The sequence below is a fragment of the Macaca mulatta genome, chromosome 9 (genome assembly GCF_049350105.2).
Source record: "Macaca mulatta isolate MMU2019108-1 chromosome 9, T2T-MMU8v2.0, whole genome shotgun sequence".
In the NCBI taxonomy this organism is placed as follows: domain Eukaryota; kingdom Metazoa; phylum Chordata; class Mammalia; order Primates; family Cercopithecidae; genus Macaca; species Macaca mulatta.
Genome location: NC_133414.1, coordinates 33,744,192 through 33,770,082, shown reverse-complemented (window position 1 = coordinate 33,770,082; position 25,891 = coordinate 33,744,192). Strand labels below are relative to the sequence as shown.

The 25,891-nt window shown below is 37.9% G+C and overlaps 1 protein-coding gene and 1 non-coding gene across 3 annotated transcripts in view; both read left to right on the top strand.

The window, feature by feature from the left end:
• Positions 1–610: 610 nt before the first annotated feature.
• Positions 611–718, top strand: LOC114670162 (U6 spliceosomal RNA). Its single transcript, XR_003719650.1, has one exon. It is a non-coding gene; the product is annotated as a U6 spliceosomal RNA (small nuclear RNA).
• Positions 719–16,376: 15,658 nt separating this feature from the next.
• Positions 16,377–25,891, top strand: part of EPC1 (enhancer of polycomb homolog 1) — a 112,882-nt gene continuing 103,367 nt past the window's right edge. For both annotated transcript variants that reach the window (XM_015146768.3, XM_015146767.3), the window contains exon 1: positions 16,377–16,652. In XM_015146768.3, coding sequence (XP_015002254.1) covers positions 16,650–16,652 — 3 coding nt within the window. In that variant the 5' untranslated portion in view covers positions 16,377–16,649. The remainder of the gene's footprint in view (positions 16,653–25,891) is intronic.

Here is a 25,891-nt window from a genome sequence, read left to right as displayed (position 1 = left end):
ATGCCACAATCTAATGCCCTATACTTTCCAGTTACTTCCCGCAATTGGCATGAAAATCTCTCTTTTCCTCACAGATAATGGACTGTAATGAACATAGTAAACAGTTTAAAACCATTTTAAGGGCCAGCCATGGTGACTCACGCCTGTAATCCCAGCACGTTAGTAAGCCGAGGTGGGTTGGTCACTTGAGGTCAGGAGTTCGAGACCAGCTTAGCCAATATGGTGAAACCCCGTCTCTAGTAAAAATAGAAAAATCATCCAGGCATGGTGGTGGCACCTGTAGTCCCAAGATACTCAGGAGGCTGAGGCACAAGAATCCCTGGAACCAGGGAGGCAGAGGTTGCAGTGAGCTGAGATCATGGGCTGCACTCCAGCCTGGGAGACAGAAAAAAAAAAAAAAAAAAACATTTTAAAATGGGGGAAATTATGGCACAGAAAATTATATTGCTTTCATACTATTCTATAGTTTATGCAATAGTTTATATAATTGTTAGAAGTAAACTACAGGCTTCCTAATTTCCAATACCTGTTTTTGGAAAAGAATTTAGTAGTTATTGTTTTGCCATTGTATTTAGTTTTGAGATTATCCTCCATTAATAACGATACTGTCATGCTCACTTTGGCGGCACAAATACTAAAATTGGAATGATACAGAGAAGATTAGCATGGCTCTTGTGCAAGGATGACACACAAATAATGATATTGTCCTCCCATTAATGGTAGTAATATAAAGTAACCCTTTAAAGTAATATATTTAAGCTAGGATGTCACTAATTTAAAGAAAATTTAAGTAAATACAAGTAAGGGTGATAGGATATGGCAAAATTTTGATGATCAAATTATTAAGTCTGGGAAGCATCACTAATTGAGAAACACTGTAAAGTCTAGTGTAAAATGATGGCAGAGGAATTGAGATTCAGGAATGCCTTATCCTAGTCTCTGGGTGATACTTAATGGTACATCCTTTGCCACTTCATGACACAGGAGGTCCTAACGGCAAGAGCCAAAGCCAGATTTCCTGCTCTGCTTTAATCCAGCCTATAGCTGGTGTCACTGCCTTCTCTACTGGCTAGCAATCGAGGAAAGACTCCTATCACAAGCCTGGAATGGCCAGGGAATATGCGGACAGAAGCAAATCTGAGTAACAGTGTTCACATCCTGTAAAAAACCATAACACTAGCTCAAATAAAGAAACAGACAAGCTTGCCAGGATCGAGGAGAATAGTAATTTCTGCTCTTGGCAAAGCCATAAGAGGAAAGGTCCAGTTGATGGGTTGGGAACGAGGGGTGGGGTCTTTTACAAAGATCTGGTCTTAAAGCCTTAACAACAGGGATGAATTTAGAGGAGAAAGCTCATGCTTTTAAGAATTTTTTGTTTTTTGAGACAGACTCTCGCTCTGTTGCCCAGGCTCAAGTGCTGTGCAGTAACACCATCTTGGCTTACTGCAACCTCGACTTCCCAGGTTCAAGCGATCTTCCCGTCTCAGCCTCCCAAGTAGCTGGTACTGTAGGCACATGACCACACTTAGCTAACTTTTGTATTTTTAATAGAGATGGGGTCTCTCTATGCTGTCAAGCCTGGTCTCAAACAGCTCAACAGCTTCAGCCTCCCAAAGTACTGGGATAGCAGGTGTGAGCCACCACACCCGACAGATGCTTTTAAGAATAAATTAGAGGGCCAAAAATTAAGACAACATGTATTAACCTTGGGGAAAAAACCTTATAACTTTTATAAGCTTTAATTTCTGCATCTGAAAATGAGGAAGACAGTAATAACTGACCTGCCTCAGACCAGCTAATGTGTGTATTGCATGATATAATGCATATAAAATACCAAGTCATGCTAAATGCTCAGTAAATGTGGCTTCCCTATAAAGCCAAAAGACTTCAAGTCAGTCTCTGGACCTTACTAGTTAAGTAACTATAGGTCAGTCTACTTATTTATGGCTCACAATTTTCCAAAATGTACATGAGGTAGATTATAAAAATTCCAAACAATAAAATAGTATGCACAAAACTTCAGAATCAGGGAAAATATAAATTAGAATAGAAAATTAAGACTAGGAGAGAAAATATAACATAGATATTCAGACCAATAAGTCTTACAACAGTACTAATGTGTACTATAGTCCAAAATTAGTTCTGGGGTTCCTGTCAGTCCAAAAGAAATTTGAAAAATGTTCAGTTACAAAATATTCATTCCTTATCCATGAGGAGAAAAAAAACACCAAATGCTGGTGGTAAAACTATGTTGTTTCAGGGTATATCACTTCAATTATCCAATCTTTAAAACAACAAAATATTATCTACCTTTCAGGGTAGAGGTAGAGAATTAAATGAATAACATATGTGAAAAAGTATTTCATAAAATTGATGTACTGTGTAAATGCTACTTATTATTTTATATATCTTAATTTACCCAATAGAGCAGGCTTATCATATGTTTGGACCTTCATTTAAATTACTGAGCTAAAAAGAAACCTTTGTACACTGTTGGTAGGAATGTAAACTAGTACAGTTTGGAGGTTTCTCAAAAAACTAAAAATAGAGCTACCATATGATCCAGCAATTCCATTGCTGGGTATATACCCAAAAGAAAGGAAATCAGTCTATCAGAGAGATACCTGCACTCCCATGTTTGTTGCAGCACTGTTCAGAATAGCCAAGATTTGGAAGAAACCTAAGTGTCCAGCAACAGATGAATGCATAAAGAAAATGTGGTACATATACACAACGGAGTATTACTCAGCCATAAAAAAGCCTGAGATCCCGTCATTTACAATAACATGGATGGAACTGGAGGTCATTATGTTAAATGAAATAAGCCAAGGACAGAAAGACAAACATTGCATGTTTTCATTTATTTGTGGGATCTAAAAATCAAAACAATGGAACTCATGGAGATAGAGAATACAAGGATAGTTACCAGAGGCTGGGAAGGATAGTGGAGGTTGGGGACAGGTGAGGATGGTTAATGGGTACAAAAGATATATATAAAAATGGATAAGACCTAGTATTTGATAGCACAGCAGGGTGACTATAATCAATAATAATTTAATTATACATTTTAAAATAACTAGAATGGTATAATTGGATTGTTTGTAACACAAAGGATAAATGCTTGAGGGGATGGATATCCCATTTTCCATGATGTGATAATTATGCATTGCATGCTTGTATCAAAACATCTGAGGTACCCCATAAATCTACACACCTACTGTGTATCCACGAACATTAAAAAGTAAAAAACCAAATAAGTAAATAAAATAAATTACTGAGCTAAATCATTTTTACTATAGGAATACTCAGTATTCCCAGGCACTGTTCTAATAATTTACATGTATTCAATTACGACCCACAATAATAGTAGGTACTATAATTACTTTCATTCCGATGAAGAAATCTGGGTACAAACGGCTTAAGTAACATTCCCAAGTTTACTCAGCTAGTAGGTGATGGTGCTAAGATTGATATCCAGGAAATCTGGCTCCCGAGACCATCCCGGTATACAAATATAAAAAGGTATAAATGACATATGCTTACAGCCCTCTGTAACTATAAAAGCTTCCAACCTATAAATTAAACATAAGCCTAGCAAGAAAACTAATAAGTGAAAGGTATTAATTTTACGTGACATGCCATATTGTTTTCTCATCACCAGTTGTAGCATGAATTTGATAGCATTATGGTCAGGTTATTAACAGGTCCTGTGAGATGACAATTTCCCATCACTTTTTTTCATTCAGATTACTGGAAACCATTTGTTTATACAGCTTGTTGTGATATGTGGCCTTCCCTTGGTATAAATGTATCATTTACATATTAAGTCAGCTTTCATTCTTTTCTCATTAGCTCTCTGATTAAAATAGAATTGCTCGCTTCTAACTCAATTACAAACACAAACACAAGACTAAAATTGCAGGATAACACTTGGCTACAGAGAGGTTACCTAGATGATCCAGGGGCTGCTTATATTGTTTTTTAAGTTACATTGAAATGAAAATGTAAAATTCTCATAGAGAAGGCCAAGTTCAGTAGCTCATGCCTGTAATCCCAGCACTTTGGAAGGCAGAGGCAGGAGGATTTCTTGAAGCCGAGAGTTTAAGACCAGTCTGGGCAACATAGGGAAACCCCATCTCTACAAAAATGTAATAAACTTAGGTTGGTGTGCTGAGTAGTCCCAGCTACTCAGAAGGCTGAGGTGGGAGGATCACTTGAGCCCAGAAGTTTGAAACTGCAGCGAGCTGTAATTGTGCCATTGTACTCCAGCCTGGGCAATAAAGCAAGACCCAGTCAAAAAAGAAAAAAAAAAAAACACCCACAGAGAGTTCATAAACATCAGTGTCTCTAGTTTGAGAACTCCCACCACAGAGTACTCTCAAGAAGGCAGGCAACCCGACTGCATCTCTGTAATTTGATGGGCAACCCGATTCCAGACTCTGCCGAAGAAGAACCACTGGAGTATCCCCTCCTTCTAGGAAGAGCAAAAAGTCTGTAAGCACCACCTGTATTCTCCTGAGGTTCCATCCTTTCCTACCATGTACCTAGGACTCTTCCAGGCATCCTGAAGTAGGGAGTTCAGCTGGTTTGTGTCCTATTTTGATACTGACTACTGGGGAGAGGAACGGTAAGGAGAGATTTGGCGACAGTAAATCTGTTCTGATGGTACCGAGTTCCGTATGCTGGCTTGGGAAACCTCAGAAGGGTAGAAGTCTTTTTTGTAAGGGTTCTTTTGCCAACAGCAAATTCCCAGCATCATGTTTGGCTCAGAGTCCCAAACCCTAAAGGGTTGTAGCTCTGAACAAACAGCCTAGCCCCTACATGGACTTCCCAGGGTGAAAGCTGGCCCAGAAGCACTGCTTCAGGATTGGTTCAAACAGGAAAAAATTCGGCCTGTCTCCTTGTAAATACCCCCTCAAATTATGGTTTGCAAATTGAGGTTTGATATATTGGTTTTCCAAATACGTACAACAGACACAGCAAAATTGAGTTGACAGTGCACACAGTTTAAGATATCTGTTAGTGAAAATTACATTTTAAGACTTCCGTGATGACACTGAATATATTGCAACTGAGAGGCCAAGACAGAGTCCAGCGTGTCAGCTTCTGGCTTAAAATTTCCTCAAAATAAAGCACCCTTAACACATATCTTTATGAACAGTGCTGAGAGTGAAGGCTGGACCCTAAAATAGAGTGACGCTAACTCACTCTCAGGATGTCGGAAACCTGATCATGGTCTCATGGACATTTTACACCAACTCCTGGATAAGTAATCTCTTTAGGAAACTCCTAGTGAAGATAAATAGTGTTCAACTAGAATTTCCTTTTGCTAGTGAGAAGCAATGAGGCCAACGATGACAAGTCAAAAATCAAGGGTGGTCAGGTCAAGAGGTGATCATGCACATGGTGATCACCTTGTGCATTCACACAAACAGATGGCTGCCCCGGGGGCGATAGGGTTGTTTTTTTTTTTTTTAAGTGTATCTAAAGTGATCATATTTCCTGATTTTCCCTGTATTTAAAGCAATCACATGTATGACAAGTGAGCATGTTTTCCTGATTTTCCAACCTGTTATCTCAGTACAATTATTATTAATTTATCTTCTTGAGACAGAGTCTCATTATTGTCGCCCAGGCTGGAGTGCAATGGTGTGATCTCAGCTCACTGCAACCTCTGCCTCCCAGGTTCAAGTGATTCTCCTGCCTCAGCCTCCCAAGCAGCTGGGACTTAGGCACACACCACCATGCCTGGCTAATTTTTGTATTTTTAGTAGAGACGGGGTTTCACCATGTTGGCCAGGCTTAACTCCTTACCTTAAGTGATCTGCCTGCCTCGGCCTCCCAGAGTGCTGGGATTACAGGTGTGAGCCACCATGCTCAGCCAGTACAATTATTAATCGTGCCATTTTCACTCTTGAAAATGTCGTAGATTTTACTATAAGTTGTATGATCACACTATTTATGGCACAATCCCATATTATTTTATGCTCCACCTCTCCTCCTTCAATACCTCCTCTCCCTTATTCCCTAGGATTCCCACATCTTTGGTTTTGCCCATTGGTGATCTTTCCCTGTTTTCCAAGTGTTTCATGCTCCAGCATTACCCTCAATTCAATATTCACCCCCCAAAACACTATTCATTCAACTCAGATGATTTTGGTGTATTCGTTCATTTTCACACTGCTGATAAAGACATACCCACAACTGGGTAATTTATAAAGAAAAAGAAGTTTAATGGATTCACAGTTTCATGTGGCTGGGGAGATCTCACAATCATGGTGGAAGGGGAAAGGCACGTCTTACATGGCAGCAGACAATACAAAGCTTGTGCGGGGAAACTCCCCCTTATAAAACTATCAGATCTCGTGAGACTTATTCAGTATCACAGAACAGCACGGGAAAGACCAGCCCCCATGATTCAATTACTTCCCACCAGGTCCTTCCCATGACACGTGGAAATTGTGGGAGCTACAATTCAAGATGAGATTTGGGTGGAGACACAGACAAACCACATCACTTGGTAAATGACCCAAAGCAAAAAAGCAATCTTACCATCTCATTTTAAGTAGCCTATACATGTGCTATGGTTTTATAAAACATTTAGAATTATAGAGGGGAGACAGTTTTCTAATGCTTCTTGCAAAATCTCTGCCCTTTATCAAAGTAAGGTGTAATAGTGTTAATTATGTAATCACTCCTGTCTGAGTTATTTTTGTGAGTGCTATTATATATACTTGTTCAGTTATATAATAGGGATTGCTGACTTGGCACCCTTTATTCTGAAAGTTTGCCAACACAAAAAGAAGTACAGGAAAAGGCACTGTAAAGAGATCCAGAGAAAGAGGACTACTAGTGGTTGGGATACCCTTTGCTACACATTTTCCGAATGGCGAGTAATGACTGTATATTACTTTTATATTACTTTTACCATCTGGTAAAAAAAAATGAATACAATAGAAGAGAATCATTCACAATACATGAATAAAGGTCATTTAGACTATAGTTATTTTTATCCATATGAAAACCTGAAAGCTTAATTTGACATTAGATAATAGTTGACTGGTTATAAATCTATGTATTTATATCACAGATACATTAAATACTGCTTTTTTCAATGGTTAAAGAGTTGAAGTGGCCGGGCATGATGGCTCTAGCCTGTAATCCCAACACTTTGGGAGGCCAAGGCAGGCAGATCATTTGAGGTCAGGAGTTCGAGACCAGCTTGGCCAACATGGTGAAACCCTGTCTCTACTAAAAATGCAAAAACTAGCCAGGCATGGTGGTGCATGCCAGTAATCCCATCTACTCAGGAGCTGAGACAGGAGAATCACTTGAACCCAGGAGGTGGAGGTTGCAGTGAGCTGTGATTGCGCTATTGCACTCCAGCCTGGGCAACACAGGGAGACTCCATCTCAAAAAAAAAAAAGAGTTGAAGTGAATCTTCACACTGGCAATCCAGCTTTACAAGAACTGCCTGTCTTTTACTAGTTAACCTTACTGACAATGTAAAGGCCCCATGCTTCCAGTGTGAGGTCCTGTATGGTGTTAACCCAGCCAGACAGAAAATAGATGCTGCTTCTCTGCACCACCTACTCTAAGCACCTGAATTTCTATTGCAATTGTCAGTTTAGGGCTATTCAGTCTCAATATATAGCCGAAAACAACGCCCAAAGTGTTATTTTAATGCAATACAGTACGAAGACAATAGGATTCGTTAATAATAACTGGCTAAATATTAAGAACATAATAAACCACCTGCATGGATTCTGTTATTAATGTCAAGTCCCTCTCCCCACTCCCTGTAGTAAGGAATTATAAGAACCTTTAGCTAGACATAGCTAGGAAAGTTATTTATGATTTGATTCGATTAAACTCCTCTTCCTTTGTCATCCTGGGCCTGAATTATTTGCTGACTCTCTTTTTGCTCCAATAATGATTCATATTCCATAACAGTAAATGGCCTTTCTTGTGTGGCAGCTTTAATGATCTCTTACAGAAAATTCTGTCTCCCTTTCTGTAATTGCTCAAGGTTTATACTTTAAGTGAAAGGCTTTACCAACTGTGTTTCTATTGCTATAGCTATTCCAGTTTTTCTTTCACCTCATAACTCCGTGCAATGCTGACATTTTAAACAGTACGGTTTCTGCCAATGTATGAGTTTTCTCATCTCTACCCTGCACTGGGACATAGGAATAGGTAGGAACAGCCAGGAGAAGAAGTTCAATATAGTTTTCTTTTTTTAAGAGCAAAATGCATAACTTTCATTGAATACTAGACGAAACATTCTCCCTGGTGCTTTTACTATAGTACTTCCTGTATCATATTACAACAAAACTTCAACCTAGAGTTTTGCTGTTTAACCACTTCATATCCACTAGCTCTACTATAGTTCAGTTACCATAGAGCCGAGAATTCTGATAAGCCATTTACAAATGAGAAATTTGATTAATGGCTAAGGTCACTCAAGATGTAGGGCTCATAAATGAAGTCAGATGGCTGCTGCTGATGAAGGCATACATATTGCCGTAAAATAAGAACATGGAGCCGGGCGTAGTAGTCCTACCTACTTGGGAGGCTGAGGTGGGAGGATTAGTTGAGGCCAGGAGTTTGAGGCCAGCTCGCACAATATAGCAAGACTCTGTCTCAAAAAAAGAATTGTGTGTGTGTATACATATATATGTGTGTGTGTGTGTGTGTGTGTGTGTATAAGAATATTGAGAGAGTGAACACTGATGGAATATGCAATTTGATACCATTGAGTGTCTGCAACATGATTACAGGGAAACATATAAACATAGGAGCACCATTTTTTGTGGTAGAAATAGGCGGCTGTCTTAGGTATTCTAAGGGGCACTTAGAATAAAAAGATTATTGAGGCCCAGACGCCGTGGCTCATGACTGTATCCCAGCACATTGGGAGGCCAAGGTGGGCAGATCACTTGAGGTCAGGAGTTTGAGACCAGCCTGGCCAACATGGTGAAACCCCGTCTCTACTAAAAATACAAAATTAGCTGGGTGTGGTGGCACACGTAATCCCAGCTAGTCAGGAGGCCGAGGCAGGAGAATTGCTTGAACCCAAGAAGCAAAGGTTGCAGTGAGTCAAGATTGCGCCACTGCACTCCAGCCTGGGCAACAAAGGGATACTCTGTCTCAAAAACAAAACAAAAAAAAGATTATTAATATATTTTTTAAATGAATAATATCTGTCCAGCTTTTTAAACAATGTCTATATTCAAATTATCAGATGCCATCACTGTCTGTAATATATTAAAATAGTTTCCTTTAGCTAGGCGTAGTGGCTCACACATGTAATCTTAGTGCTCTAGGAGGTCAATGCCAGAATATCACCTGAGCCCAGAAGTTTGAAACCAGCCCGGGCAACATGGTGAAACCCCATCTCTACCAAAAATACAAAAATTAGCGTGGTGTGGTGGCACGTGCCTGTAGTCCCGGCCACCGGGGGAGGCTGAAACAAGAGGATCGCTTGAGCCCAGGAGGTGGAGGTTGCAGTGAGGCAAGATCATGCCACTGCACTCCAGCCTGGGTGACAGAGCAAGAACCTCTCTCAAAAATAAATAAATAAATAAATAAAATAATAAAAAAATAGCTTTCTTTAAAGGATAACATACATATAATAAAATATAGTTGGTGTACTAATCTTGATGTACAGTTCAAACTTTTTACATATGTGACATGTGTACATATGTGATACATATATACATATTTCATGTATATGTAACTGCAACCCAGATAAAGACAGAAGATTTCTTGCAACCCAAAAGGGCCCCTTGTCCTTGCTTTCAGTCTAATACTACACAACAGCTTAAAAGTAGCTGATTTTTACAGATAAAATGCTTTGAAGATTACTCGCACTAATATTATTAGAAATTGCATTTAGTTGTGAATAGGCTCATAAAAGAAAGATTTGCATGGAATACTGTGCAGCCATAAAAAAGACAAAATCATGTCCTTTGCAGCAACATGGATGGAACTGGAGGCCATTATCCTAAGTGAACAAACTCAGAACACACCTCATATTCTCACTTACAAGTGGAGCTAAATAATGGATATGTACGGACTTAAAAAGATAGACGTAATAGACACTGGGAACTCCAAAAGACTGGAGGCTGGAATGCGGGTGAGGGTTGAAAAATTACCTACTGGGTACAATGTTCACTGTTTGGGCGATGGGTACACTAGAAGCCCGATCTCCATTATTATGCAATATGCCCATGTAACAAACATGGACACGTGCCCTCTGAATCAATAGGCTGGGTGCAGTGACCCACGCCTGTAATCCTAGCACTTTGGGAGGCCAAGGCGGGTGGATCACTTGAGGTCAGGAGTTTGAGACCAGCCTAACCAACATGGTGAAATCCTGTCTTTACTAAAAATACAAAAACAATGAGCTGGGCATGGTGAAGTGCACCTGTAATCCCAGCTACTCAGGAGACTGAGGCATGAGAATCCCTTAAACCCAGGAGGTGGAGGTTGCAAGGAGCCGAGATCGCACCATTGCTCTCCAGCCTGGGTGACAGAGGGAGACTCTGTCTCATAAAGTAAAATAAAATAAAATAAAATAAAATAAAATAAAATAAATAACAAAGGTTTAAATGAAGTAGCTGTTTTCTTTTTCTCTCTTGTAAAAAGCAGATCTAGAAGCAGGCCCCTCAGTGGCTGGTGTGAAAGCTCCACAGAACCCAGCTTTCGTCTTTCTATTGAGCTAGCCGTAGCACTAACGAGCTCCCTTTGGTTGACACAATGGAGCGCTGGACTCTACCCAGGTGTGGTGACCATCCTCCAAGCCTGAAGAAGGGCAAAGGTAAGAAGCACAAGGCAGCAGCCACTGAGTCAGCCCCCTATAAATGCTTTCTTGGAAGCCCAACCAATGGCTTCTGCTTACATCTCACTGGTTAAAACAGTGTCATGCAAAACAGTTTTGGGTGGCACACCCAAAATAAAATGGGATTTTATGAAAAAGAAAGGGAGGAGGGATGTTGGTTAGTTAATGAGTAGTCTCGGCCACACCAGTGGCCACAAACTACTCGCGTGAATGACCTTTCTTGAAAATGCCATGTTGCATGATTTTAGATTGCAGTGGATCAAAGCAATCTAAAATCATGCCACAACAGATAAAGAGTTCTGAAATAAACACTCTTAAGCTCTTGGCTGAAGCAGTGCTTCAAAATTTGATTGCAAAAAAAGGTAAAACTTTTCACTATTCTTAAGAGGAAAAATATAGGGAAATCATAAAGAGTAAAATTAATAGCATTTGCACAAGACTGCACAAAATTTAATAATATTGTATGCATTCATTTATTAGGGCCCACAAACGGAAATCTGACTATTTCCAAGCGGTAACTGTTTCTAATCATTAGGATTGTGAGTTCTGATTTAAACTAAGGATAATATTTTAACTATCTGAATGCAACAAAAATCTATAACTCCATAATTTTAAATCCACAGTTATGAATCCCCAGAACTTTTGAAAACTGAAAGTTTTTTTTGCAAATTGCAGCATCCTCTTTGGTGGCAAAAGCTGACCTGATGCCAAGTGCGGTGGCTCACACCTGTAATCCTAGCACTTTCTGAGGCCGAGGTGGGCGGATCACTTAAGCCCAAGAGTTCAAGACCAGCCCGGGCAACATGCGGAAACCTCATCTTTACAAAAAATACAAAAATTAACCAGGCGTGTTGGCACACCTGTAGTCCCAGCTACTCGGGAGGCTGAGGTGAGAGGCTCACCTGAGCCTGGGAGGTCGAGCCTACAGTGAGCCGTGATCATGCCACTGCACTCCAGCGTGGGTGACAGAGTGAGATTCTGTCTAAAAAAAAAAAAAAAAGTTGACCCAAAATGATGTGGGGCTTCTTATAGTCTTTACTCCATTTAATGTGATTGTAATATTTAGCACAAAAATATTACGGCCTTTGATTATAGCGTGCTGCATGATGTTATTTTTTTTTTAACTCAGAAAATTAATCCAAACTCCAAAACAGATCTATCTCCACCTCCAGTTCTGTGAGGTAAAGATTTTACAAACTACACTACCCAATTAGTTCACGATTTGATTTGTTTGGAGATTCCTGTTAATATCAAAGCTCATTCAATGGATTACACATCATTGATTTGACCTAACTCCTTTTGTAATTTTTTAAAGTCTTAGATCTAAGAAACTGAACATGTTATTTCTGCCCATGTGCTTGTAGGATTTTGGTTTGCTAACAACCAGTTACTAAATTGAAAAAGGATAACTTTTTAATTCTGATCGTGTTAAATTCTCACTTTAATAATGTTTTGCTTCATTTGTTTTGTTTTGTTTTTTGGTTTTTGGTTTTTTTTCTTTTTTTTTTTTTTTCTTTTTTTGAGATGGAGTCTCATTCTGTTGCCCAGGCTGGAGTGCAATGGTGCAGTCTTGGCTCACTGCAACCCCTGCCTCCTGGGTTCAAACATTTCTCCTACCTCAGCCTCCTGAGTAACTGAGATTACAGGTGCCCACCACAACACCTGGCTAATTTTTGTATTTTTAGTAGAGATAGGGTTTCACCATGTTGACCAGGCTCGTCTTGAAACCCTGACTTCAGATGATCCACCCACCTCAGCCTCCCAAAGTGCTGGGATTACAGGTGTGAGCCACTGTTCCCAGCCTCATTTGTTTAAAAAAAAAAAAAAAAAAAAGGTGAGCACTGTTCAACTGATATAAAATGTAGTATTTTTTGAATCAAAAATATCAAAATCAGCACCATTAGAGAAAACTGAGGCAATTCGTTGCCTGAATTCCTCCTTTTCATTTTGTTTGTACTATGTATGATTTGTGTCTTATTCATATTTATTTATGAACTGAGTCATAATCAATGGCTGTAAGTATGTGCGTGAAATATGGATTTTTAAAAGTATAATACTGAAACCCTATAATGTAGCTATGTAAATTCAAAATTTGCATTGAGGGTTTTTTTCCCTCTACCTTCTCTGGACCTTATCATTATCAAAACCTCTAAAATCTGGAAGTCCAACGTTCTCTGTCTTAAACACAGAATTCATTTCTGTGACCTACAAACCTCTGCAGGATCTCTCTCCAGTCTACATTTCTGACTTCATCTGATGCATTTCTTGATGTGCTAAAACCACACTGGCATCATTTCCCTTCCTAGAATGTGCCAAGCTTCATTCTGCCTCAGGGCCTTTGCACATGCTATAGCCTCTTCCTAGACTGTGATTTCTCCGATATTTTTCAAATGTGTCTCCTTGTCATCCTTCAAGCCTAGCTTAAGCCCCACTCCTTTAGAGACAATTTCCTTACCACCTTGTTAATTTCCCTCCCTGTTATTCTCTAACACTGCACTGTTTCTTTTTTTGTTTGTTTGTTTTTTGAGACGGAGTCTCACTCTGTTGCCCAGGCTGGAGTGAAGTGGTGTGATCTCGGCGTACTGCAACCTCCACTTCCCAGGTTCAAGTGATTCTCCTGCCTCAGCCTCCCGAGTAGCTGGGATTGCAGGCACCCACCACCACGCCCAGCTAATTTTTGTATTTTTAGTAGAGACAGGGTTTCACCATGTTGACCAGGTGGTCTCAAACTCCTGACCTCAAGTGATTCACCCGCCTCAGCCTCCCAAAGTGCTGGGATTATAGGCGTGAGCCACCGCGCCCAGCCCTGTTTGGTTTTTCAATAGCACTTAGAACAATGTGCAATAATATACACTTGACCCTTGAACAACACAGGTTTGAGCTATACAGGTCCACTTATACACAGATTTTGTTTCAATAAAAGTTACACAGAGTATTCCTGCCTCTCCTGCTTCCCCTTCCACCTCCTCCACCTCTGCCACCCCTGCCACTCCTGAGACAGGAAGACCAAACCCTCCTCTTCTTTCTCCTCTTCAGATACTCAATGTGAGGACAATGAGGAATAAAGATCTTTATGATGATCCACTTCTGCTCAATGAATAATAAATATATTTTCTCTTCCTTATACTTTCTTAGTAACATTTTCTTTTCTCTAGTTTACTTTATTGTACAAATTCAATATAGAGTACATACGACACACAAAATGTGTGTTAATTGACTGTTTATGTTATTGGTAAGGTCAGTAGTAGGTTATTACTAGTTCAGTTTGGGGGAAGTTAAAAGTTACACAGAATATTTGACAGCATGGGGGATTGGCACCCCTGACCCCCACATACTTCAAGGATCAACTGTATTTGTTCACCTGCTATTTATCTGTCTCTCCACTAGATTATGAACTCCATGAAGGAGGAAATAAACTATTTACTTGTTCACTAATATGTTCATAGCACCAAGCATCATGCCTGGCACATTCTAAGTTCTCAAGAACTGTTTGAATAAACAGTAAAATAATTATTCATCTTATGTATTTCTGTGATAATCTGCCCCGAAACATTTCATTCTACAAATTATCTTTACCAAAACAAAAACCAAAAATCCCTCGAATTGTGTATATCATGAATATGGTCTCAAAAACTCCAAAGAAAATTATCCCATAGGAAAGCATGTAATCAGAAGTATGTGTATCTTACAAAGTGCACAGAACATCCTAATCTACAGATAATAAAGTATATGAAGGTGTATACACATATGGATGTGCATATCTAGGTATTTTCTTTACCCTGGCTGTTCATTAAATATATCTGACCCCAAGTCTACTCAGATTGTCTACTTCACTTGACAGTAGAACAAAGGCAGGAGATGCAGCCCAGAGAGGGGTCTAGCTCAAATGCTATCTAAATTGGCCAAGGCCCCATGGCGGTAGGTGACCTGTCTAGTTAAAGTTCAAGGAGGTCTCACTAAAAACATAGCGAGTTCTACCTGCTAGCTTATCATGGACAGGCTCTGTTTATTCCAACTGTCCTGTAATTAGCCCTTTTTACTCTCAAAGTATCCTGTGTTAGACGATAAATTCATAGTCACCCTAGCTACATCTTTCTAAGAATGTTACCTATTAAATGCCAGGCAGGGATACCAGACCAACGTGTGTGTATATACATGTATGTGTATGTGTGTGCATATGTGCATGTGTGTGTGTATGTGTGTGGTGTGTGTGGAGGGGGAAGAGATTGTGAAGAATGTAGATCATTCCCCACTCCTTTCTTAATCCAGTTCCTTTAAACCCTGTTCTCTCCTTGACTCATTAGAAAATTTAGTGGGCAAAGAATTTTTACTATGTTAACACATGTATGCAGTATTTAACACACTACAATCTTTGTCGACTTTTCTTACTTTACATTAGCAAGCATAGTCTTGCGTCAGTTTAACGTTCATTTTTTTAAAGTCTTAGACTTTGTCTTTATTTAAAAGCCCAGTTGCAAACACCAAATACCTGACTCAGCTCACAACTAGAGACCGAGCATCAAATTTCCCAGCCCACTTAATTTGAAAGCCTGCCAAGATAGGTGAAAGACCTTATAAATATGTAAAGCAGGAAGTTCAAATTACAGTCAAGTAAATCTCTAGTGATTGATGTTCTTTTCAAAACAATTTTAAAAAACTAATAATGACCAGCACAATTCTAAGACCCTCTTACCAAAGGCTTCCCCCGAATTCAGACTCAATGGTGTACTTTCAGTACTGTATTTATTTTGGATTTTTACCACTTCCTGGAGGCCAGGAGGAGGCACAGTGGGAGGATCCTAAAAAACTCAGTACCACAGCCATTTTGTTTGTAAGGCAGAGTGGTAGAATTCTGCCAGCCGGTAAAGGTTTTTGAAACAATTTTTAAGGGGGGGCGGGGGAGGGGGCGGGAATATGCCTATTGTTTTCATTTAACCGCTAAATTCATTATTTTATTTTACTTTTTGCACACATGGTAGTTACTGTGAATAAGAAATTACGTATTTTTTTCCCAAGGAATTAGAGATCTCGGAGCTAAAGGAGTCATGAATTTTGTTCCAGGATGACTGGCTTCTCTAGGTACCCTCATGAGATCAAATTGAAAAAATATTTTGATGGACATAGTTTTTACATGGCCAGGTTTGCATGCGGAGGATCTATCGACGTTTTGGAAAGGAGCAACAATTTGCTCAAGAAAAACATGATAATGCTGTTTTAAAAAGCAAAAACAAAAACAAACAAACAAAAAACCCCACATCCAAGAAGCCAGAGTGTTCCTTCAGATGTTAAAAGGGGCATTCCCCCGAGCTCACAGGCAGCCGTGGGTGCTATTGTCTTGCAGTGTCACTTAATAGCGAGCTTAGACTTTTGTCATTTGGGTGGCTGTGCTTTTAAAAGCCCAGTGTAAAATGGCACACACACTGCATTTTTTTCCGAGCTGCAGGAGGCGGGGGCAGCGGGGGATAGTGCAGACTGTAGGGACACTGCCCTCCCAGCCAATCAGCGCTCGCCTGCTTGCCATCGCAAAGTTGTTAACCCCAGAGTCTTCTGGCTGTGCTGCCTCCTCTGCTTTTAATCTTCTGTGGATATTTCTCCGATTTCTCCCAAACGCCCATAGATCCTGGGGGAAGCCACCCCATTCGGCCGCCGATCATGGAAGAAAGTATTACTTTTTATTTACCAAACATTTTAAAGATGTTGGAAGATCCGTATGCTGCCTGGAGGCTGTTGTTTCTAGAGACACAAGTATCCAGCCTATATTGTTACAATTTTTTTTCAAGAACTGCCGTCTTCTTTGCCTGCACTAATGGTAAGTTTGTAATTTTCACCATTTATGTCATTCAGTCTTCGAAAGAGCCACCGGCTAAAAAGGATTTTCATTGTGTTTCTTCTAACAAAACCAATCTTTGTATTTTTCTTTAGCTTTGATCTCTGCACGTTCTACCTAATCTTGCTTGGTTAATTTTTACCAAGAGAAAAAAAAAATAGTTTTTTTTTCATTGTTAAAGCTAAATGTTTATAATATAAATTATACTTTAATTACTGTGAACTACAGAGGAACTCAGATATTTCAAGATGGACTTGTTTTGTGCCAGTAATGTTGGCAATGCCAAATATGTGCATATCCTCTTTATAAAAATTATGTCTTACCTAATTTGTCCAGGACTCAATTATCAGCAGGCAAACTATGGATATAGTTTTTTTTAAATGGACCTATTGTGGTTCTCTTGATAGATTACTTGGATACAAACTACGGAAAAGCTGCCCTTGGTATAATGAAGGTGGAGGTTGACATAACCGGGTTTATATTAAGTTATGGCTGTTACTAAATAGTGGATCTTTTATTTGCTGATCAGGTCTCAACTTGTAGTCTATGATATTATTTCTTTGAAGCTCTTCATTAGATAATCTTTGCAGATCTTGCTTATTTTTCTCCAATAAGGTACATTTGGGAGACATTTTGTAATTTTTGGCATTTTTCTAATTTTTTTTCTTTTTGCACACGGTGGGAGATCTTTTTTGTTTTGCATTGATCTGTGTTGGTGGCGCTGTAGTGCTCCTCAACAATTTATGTCAGTTTCACTAAAAGAAAAAAGGAAGAAAAAAAAGAGGTGGGGCAAGATTTGATCTATTCTCTTCTCCCTTTATTTTCTTAAAGAAAGTTCATTTTAGTCAGTGGAAATATTCAGTTGTGTTATTTAAATGTTTTCTGTGAACTGTGAACTGTGGTGAGAGCAGACATGTCGTCACAACCAGTCGAGGGAACATCAGGGACATGCATGCAGTTTGCAGTTGTTTTATCTGATCTGATTTATCATCTCTATATCACAATTATTCAATAATAAGCTGTCGATTTATCTTTTTAGTAACATTTTGCGTTTTCCTTATATTACAAAATTACATGTGTTAGTGTATTTTCAATTTAACCAAACATTTGAGTTTTAGTTCCTTCAACATTGTAAAAGTTGAATTTCATTTTGAACCTAGGGATTTCTTAAATAACTATTCTAAGTTTCTCCTGAGGTTTTTCTAATAAATAGTCATATAATAATTCCTACATTATTATTTGTTTCATTTTGAAATGATACTTCAACTGAATTTACAGATAGCCTTGTTTATAAAATAACAAATATTTTGGAATAAGATAATTTTTTAAGAATATGTGCACAGTTGCTTTTAACTTTAAAAATTTTGACGTTCACATATCTAAATGCAGGATTATATCTTTTCCATCTTTGTTCTTATTGAGAGTTATCTGATTAGAGAACATGGGATTTAGGCCCAAAGCCTCCCAAGAACAAAAATGTGTTACGATCTGACATAGGTTTTACTGGTCTCTGTAAATATTTTAGTTGTTTATGGAGATAGTAAGTGTGCCCTTAGTTCAAAAAGAAAGTGGGACAAATCAGTAACTGAACCCTAAAACATTTTTTTTTTGCCACATAAAATAAAAACAACTGAAATAGTATACTAGACCACTTTTCCATAAGATTGAAGAGATTATTTTTTGAAAGAGTGAACATGTCAAGAATTATTATTTAGTGTGTTTATCCACTTTGAAATATGTAAATGCTCGTTTCACTTTTTAATCATTTAACAGGTTGAAGTAAAAGGATGTGTGAAAATGGCTAAAAATAGTATTTCTGATTTTTGTGTCTCTATACTCTATCTACATAACCCTTTCCTTGAACTTCAAAAATAATTATGTATTATGCCCATATTTTGTTTATACTATGCTATAAAAATGTGAAAATGTTCACTGTCACATTTTAGCTATTCATAAAATGTAAATGCCCCATCAAAGCTGGTTTTTGACATTATAGATTATTTATAGAATGAAATACTGCAGGTGTAAATATATTATCTAACCCTCTGGTTATGCTGGAGAGTTTAGTTCTCTGAAGTTGATCTAGCAAATAAAATATACTTTCCAACACATGTATTGCTAAAATAGTCTGCTATTCAGAATGGTGATCATTTTTATTTTATTTAATCTCTGAAAACTAAACGTGTATATAATGTAGCCCCCTTTTAAAAACAAACTGATGCTATGAAGTCCATATGTAGCTATGCAATGCTCTTTGTTCTCCTACATCATTGACTATTACATCATTGATTATGAAGTAACTATTACAGTTAAATCTTCACTTTTAAAAATCCTTCATATATATTTATATGACAGATAACATTTTATATGTGACTCTTACATCACTATGTATTTAAGGAGGTTGAAATCTATGAGAAAAAAACAATTCACTATTTTATATTATTCTCCATTTTAAAATCCACCTTGAGCTTCATTTTAACTCTTGATTCCTTGGACATTAATTTTTTTAATTGATAACATTTTTATAGAAATTTAGTTCATGAGCTTGGTGTGATTGTGATTAGAATTATAACAAATTTTCTTTACTAAAAACCTTTATTTATTAAATTTAGTAGATAGAGAACTAACTCAGTCTTTCATGGTAACAGTTGCTAGACCATGGACAATAAAAAATTATTTTTTAAAAATCCCAAAATGTCATTTTAGTCAACAGTTACATACTTATTTCTTTCTTGCACACCAATTTTATCAGATAATAGCAAGTAGCAAAATTTACTATATCGTCATATCATTTTTCTCATCCTGCCCATCCCTCTGATGGAGGGAGGGGTTAATGAGTAGTGAAATAACCAAAAAACAGGTTGCAGAAAGCAGAAAGAAATCATGCCAAAGACATGGAGATCTGTAAATCAAACTCCAAACAATAAACCTCAGAAAAATGAACTTGAAATTATGGAGCTCGATCAATAACAGATAAACTGAAAATTACATTAAGACAATGTAATGACCCAATTCAATTTCCTAATTTATTAACTTACATTCATTAGTATTGTTAAAGACTGAGGAAGTTTCAGGTTAGCCAAACTCATTAGGTAATAGGTAATGGTAGGGTGAGGAAACAAAGGGAAGAAAGATTTAGAGATGTTAAGGTGACCAAACATAAAATGCTAAAAATATTAGCCAGGGCTCATCTAATCTACCTTGGAATGAATTTTTTTAAAAGAAGAATATATAAATTAAAATTCTATCCTGTGAAATCACATACAATATAAACCTGAAATTGTCTGTTTCCAATTCTGCCCACTTCTTGTGCATATTTACCTCTGTTATTTGCTAGATGTGTTACTACTTTCCATAAGACGATACAGATACACTGCTGTCCTCAGCATGGTTTTGCAAAGGAAAACAAGAGGAAAATGATACACAAAATGTGTGTTTGTGTTAGGACTTTGCTTTTGATCTTTCCAAAATGATTATCAAATGGAGAATCTAAAAGGAAAGTAAAGCAGATGTATAATTTTATAAATATTTTTATGAAAAAGTTAAAAGTAGATTTTATACTTGATTTGCTCAACATTTGTTTTTATTTTTATTCGGGGGTTTGTTTATTCTAGATCCTCCTCCATCCATTATGTATCATTCTGAAAAGACGCTAGGGTGCAATATTAAGTAAAAGAGGCAAGGATTCCTGCTGTAATGGAGTCTACACTCCAACGTGGTTCAGAGTTCTAAAGACACTTTCAATCTAAAGTCTTAGATGTGTGAGGTTCCCAAAGGAAGGCCAAAAAATATTTTTAAAATTTAGATCTGTTTAAATAGGATTTGACAAGTGTTATTCCATTGAAGGACCATTATTCGGGCATCAAGTACTCACATATTGGGGTTGGAAGAGGATGTAGCCCTTAAGCTTTAGATATAACCCAAATAGATGCTACAGATGGTTGCCTAATACAAATTCCTATTGCAAAATGAGAAATAAAACTTTGACATATTGGCTAGAGAAAAGAGATGAAGAGAGGATCACTCTGGTAGTAGGAGTTTTGTGCATGTCCCTGTGGGATCCATTTGATGAAAACATTTTCTAAAACATGGTAGGGCCTCATTTTTCACATTTTGCTCACAGTATCATCAAATAAACATCAAGGTAAATATAAACTGTGAAGATGAAGCGGGGAAATAAAATTAGTACTGAAGTATTATATTAGAACTAAAATTTTTATTTTAGAACCTTCTGTAATAAGTTCTAATGGTATATATAACAGAAATTTTAAAAATAAAAACAGATATTTTAATTTATGAAAATAATATAATTAGACACTTAGCTAATGGTTAATTAGTTAAACATATCAGGTATGGAGCAGGAAAGTAAGACTGATGTTATTTCTATATAGATGAATTGGAGGAGAAGGAACTATTTATTAAGGAATCTCTATGTGGGTTAAGATGATCTCAGGAATAAAGTTACCAGATTATTGTGTCTTACAGCCAATTAATCTATAGTAGCTGGATGTGTTATATTATTTAGTTTGCTTTCATACTAACATAGAACCCTCCTGATAGTGGCATAAAAAATAAAGATATTTATTTTTTCAACTAAATGAATAATCAGGTGGCAAGTGAGTTCTAAGTTTGGTTCGATAGTGAGTTCTAGGTTTGGTTCAACAATGTTATTAAGTTCCTTTAACCTCTTACGTTGCCATAACATCAGCAATGTCTGTCCTCATAGTCACAAAGCGGCTGCTGCTGGCCCAGGCATCATATCCTAATATTAAAATATCCAAAGTGAGGAGAGTTGCTCTTATTCATCTTGTTGTAAGGGAAGAAATCCTTTTTCAGAAGCTCCATAGCACAATGTTTCTTAGAGCTCATTGGCCAAGTTTGTAGGATGTGCTCACACCTAAACCACTCACTGACAAGGGGACTGAAATTACCAGGATTGGTTTAACTAGGGAAGATGCTTAGAAGGGTGAACACCTGCTTAATATTTACAGTTCAATAAGGTTAGCACTTAATTGCTTTGCGTAAACTTGAACTGTTTTGTATAAACAGTCTTCAGTGATTAAAACATTAGTATCTGTTTTCTCAGTGGCCAGATATGTCACTCGTGGGCTAATTTTAAAAATAACAAAAACAACATTTGATTAGAGTTCACTATGTTCCAGTCTCTAGCCTAAATGCTACCTCTATCTCGTTAAATCCTCACACAAAATTAGGAGATAGGGCAATTATTATACCCCATTTGCAGTCAAGGAAACTGAGGCATAGAGAGGTTTATACCCCTGAGGCTAGGCCCATGTTACATAGAAATGAAAAAGCTAGGGTTTGAACTTGGGAAGTCTGAAATCAGAGCCTGTGTACTTACCTCCTCTTCTTTACTATCACATGAGATATTTGTAAAATTGGTGTTCTCTAACTGTTATTTTATTTTATTTTATTTTATTGAGGCCAAGTTTTGTTCTTGTCACCCAGGCTGAAGTGCAATGGCGCAATCTCAGCTCATTGCAACCTTCACCTCCTGGGTTCAAGCGATTCTCCTGCCTCAGCCTCCCAAGTAGCTGGGATTACAGGTGCCCGCCACCACACCCAGCTAATTTTTTTTGTATTTTTAGTAGAGACGGGATTTTACCATGTTGGTCAGGCTGGTCTCGAACTCCTGATCTCAGGTGATCACCCACCTCGGCCTCCCAAAGTGCTAGGATTATAGGCATGAGCCACCGCGCCCAGCCTGACTTGTATTTTAAATGTGCTCTATGATATTACTGTTGAATCTTCTGGTTAATTTATTACTTTGTAAATCTAACGATGTCTTCCTAGAATGAGTAATTGGCCTTCTGATTTATCAGTCATACACAGATGAAATTTTGTATGTTGAATTTGCGTCCGATAGATTTGTACTTGTACATTACCTCCTCTCTTCAGGAACATCTCATGAAATTCTTTCACACTAATTTTTACAGGGCAAAGAAGATCAAAGCCTAGAGATTCAGTGAGGCCTTATTGAAGCGGGTAAATTCATGATTCATAACATTAGGTCCAGATGGAATATTGGCATCTATTTCACAATGTATAAGGCCAATTGTATGTACTGAAATGTTTCAGTCCTCATAACTTTGGCATATATGGAAGCTTTCACCTCTGGGACATTTTGAGGGGTTTTGTTGTACTCTAGATCAGTGGATCTCAAAGTTTGGTGTGCCCTAGAATCACCTAGACGGCTTATTAAAACACAGATTGCCAGGCCCCCGCCAGAAGAGTTACAGGTTCAACTGGCCTGTGGTGGGGCATGAGAACTGTCATTTCTAAGTTCGCAGATGATGAGATGCTGTTGGTCCAGGCAACAATATTTGAGAACACTGCTCTAGAGTATCAGATACTGTCTGCCATGATAAGTATTTTGGCTTTGAAGTATGGATTGTAAACTTTGAAAGGGTGTCATTTAATATTTGGCAAAAGAAATTAATAAATAGGATGGTCAGGGTAGGCTGATTGAAAAGGTGAAAGCTGAGCAAAGACTTGAAAGAGGCATTTTTTTTTTTTTTTTTTTTTTTGAGATGGCGTCTCCCTCTGCTGCCCAGGCTGAAGTGCAGTGGTGCCATCTTGGCTCACTGCAACCTCTGCCTCCTGGTTTCAAGCAGTTCTCCTGCCTCAGCCTTCCTGAGTAGCTGGGACTACAGCGCCACCCCACCCAGCTAATTTATGTGTGTGTGTGTGTGTGTGTGTGTGTGTGTGTGTGTGTGTATTTAGTAGAGACGAGGTTTCACCATGTTGGCCAGGCTGGTCTCGAACTCTTGACCTCAGGTGATCCACCCGCTCGATCTCCCAAAGTGCTGGGATTACAGTCATGAGCCACCACGCTTGGCCATGGAGGATTCTCCTTATACTTTAGCGTTAATATCACATTTAAAATTTACTTGCCAATGATTCATGAATATATTTTTAACTTTTTAAAATAGCACTCATACTTTACAAATGATTTTTTTCAAAGTAGGTAAAAGTAGAGTTTAGTTTTGCTCAATATCAAGGTCCATCGGTGAAAGACCTGAATCTGTGTCATTTTGCTGTTCTTCTCAAGATTTTATTCCACCAACCACCAATGCCCCATATTCACTAGTAGGACATAGTATCCATGAGACTGAGAAAGGGAGGCTGCCATGCCAATGACCTATATTTAGCTCTGAAACTCAGGCCACTGCTCCAATCCACTGGAAACTCTCCATCCTCCAAGATAGAGGTCACAATCCCCAGTTGAAAAACACTGCAACATGCCAAAGAATGAAGAGGACCATTTCCAAGAGTTTAATTGCTTTGTGTTTCCATTATTAGGCTATGAGACTTCAGAAATTTTTAATTCTGAAGGTGTTCGTTCATTTTTCAAGAAACAAATTGCCAACCTAAATGAGGGAGGAAAAAATCAGCAAATTCCATGTCCTTTCTATCCTCAGAAGCCATTATAAGCTTCAAGCCATCCTTCCATACCATTGGAGGTCTTCTTAAGAAGCTGGTATGAAGTATCCTGAAGAGGCGTAAGTAGTAAGTTTGGGCTAGTGTGGTCTAGTATTAAAAAGAGTCATTCAGCACCTATTTAATAGTAGACTCAGATCATTTAAAATTGCCTAAAACTCCACAACTGTGCTGTCCAATACAGTACTCACTAGTAACATGTGACTATGTGTATTTAAATTTGAATTAATTTAAATTTTAAAGTTCATTTTCCCAGTCACACTATCCACATTTCAGTTGGTCCATAGCTACACCCAGGTAGTGACTACCATATTGGACAGCACAGATTTATAGCACATTTCCATGACTGCCCAAAGCTCTATTGAACAGTCCTGGTCTAGAATGATCCTGGGTCCTTCAGATCATGTGAGGCTCACACTCTTGCGCCAGTGGTTCTCAACTCTGCCTGTATGGAAAATCACCCAGAAACTTAAAAACAAAATGTCTATGCCCTACCCTAAAAAGTTCTGGTTTAGTTGGACTGGATGGGATCTGGAAAGAAGAATTTTCCAAAGTTGTCCATGGGATCGTAGCAGTCAGGGTTGAGAATTACTAAGTTATACAGACAGGCTGACGGCTATTGAAGCAAGCCACTAAACCAAAAACTTGGGGGAGGTTTTTGTAGACTTGCCAGGCTACTTCTCATCTCCATCTTTCAAAACCTACAATCCATCTCCTAGAAGGTGAGGGAGGCCCAGACCTAAATAAAGATTAACGACGTTGAAACCAGTTCTGTGGAGTGAAGCAATAAACTGACTGCCTAATGAACATAAACTTTTGCTGGAAGAAAACCAGCCCTGTAACTCCTCTTCAGTTATGATGCCCTTCAGAGTGAGTTTTATATTATTGAAAGGCTATTCAGAAGTTAATTCTAGTCTTTAAAATATATATAAAAAGTTTTTAAATTATATATTCAAAGTAGTAGTTCTCCATTATGTTTTAAAATTTAGTATACAAATCTTATCACATTCATAAATCTTGCAACTTTTAGAAATCATGATCCTTTAAATAATATCTGGTCTTATCTGTAGCATGACTTAATTAAACACCTCCCAAATTTTAACACTGAATTTATAAATTTCGTACATATAATTGCTTTCTTTAGTACTTTGTAAACATTTTCAAGAAGCTAAAATCTTACAGATCTAATAATTTAACTTCCAAACATGGTAACTCTTAAGTTCGTTCTAATGTTTCAATAATACAATAAACTTAGTAAGAATTCTGCTTGAAAGTCTAATAGGCTGACCTCCTATTCCATTAGGTCAAGTGTTCTTAAATAGTACAATTACTTACACTAAAAAAAATATTGCAGTACTTTCGACAGCACATTCTAAATCTTTCTGGAGTTAAAATATGCTTACCTGTTAAAAGAACCGTTATGACCTACCCAAACAATTTGGGGTGTTACCTTCGCCAGTGAATTTTTTGGTCTGCCTTCATAGCTTGTTCAAATTTTTTGACGAATAGTGGTTTTGGTTTGAATACAACTAGATCCTTGTCTGAGACACTGATGGGGTGTACTGAGCCTTATTTATATTTACTGGTTTTTTTATATTAAAAAAAGATATTCTGAAGGCCTACTTGTCTTAGATATTGAGTCATATCATTACTTATTTTCAAGTCAGGTTAGAATCTATGGCTACGTCAGTTGAAAAATACCTGGATTTTGCACTTCCTATCCTTTTAGAATATGTAGCTGTCTTTTATCTCTAAATCTA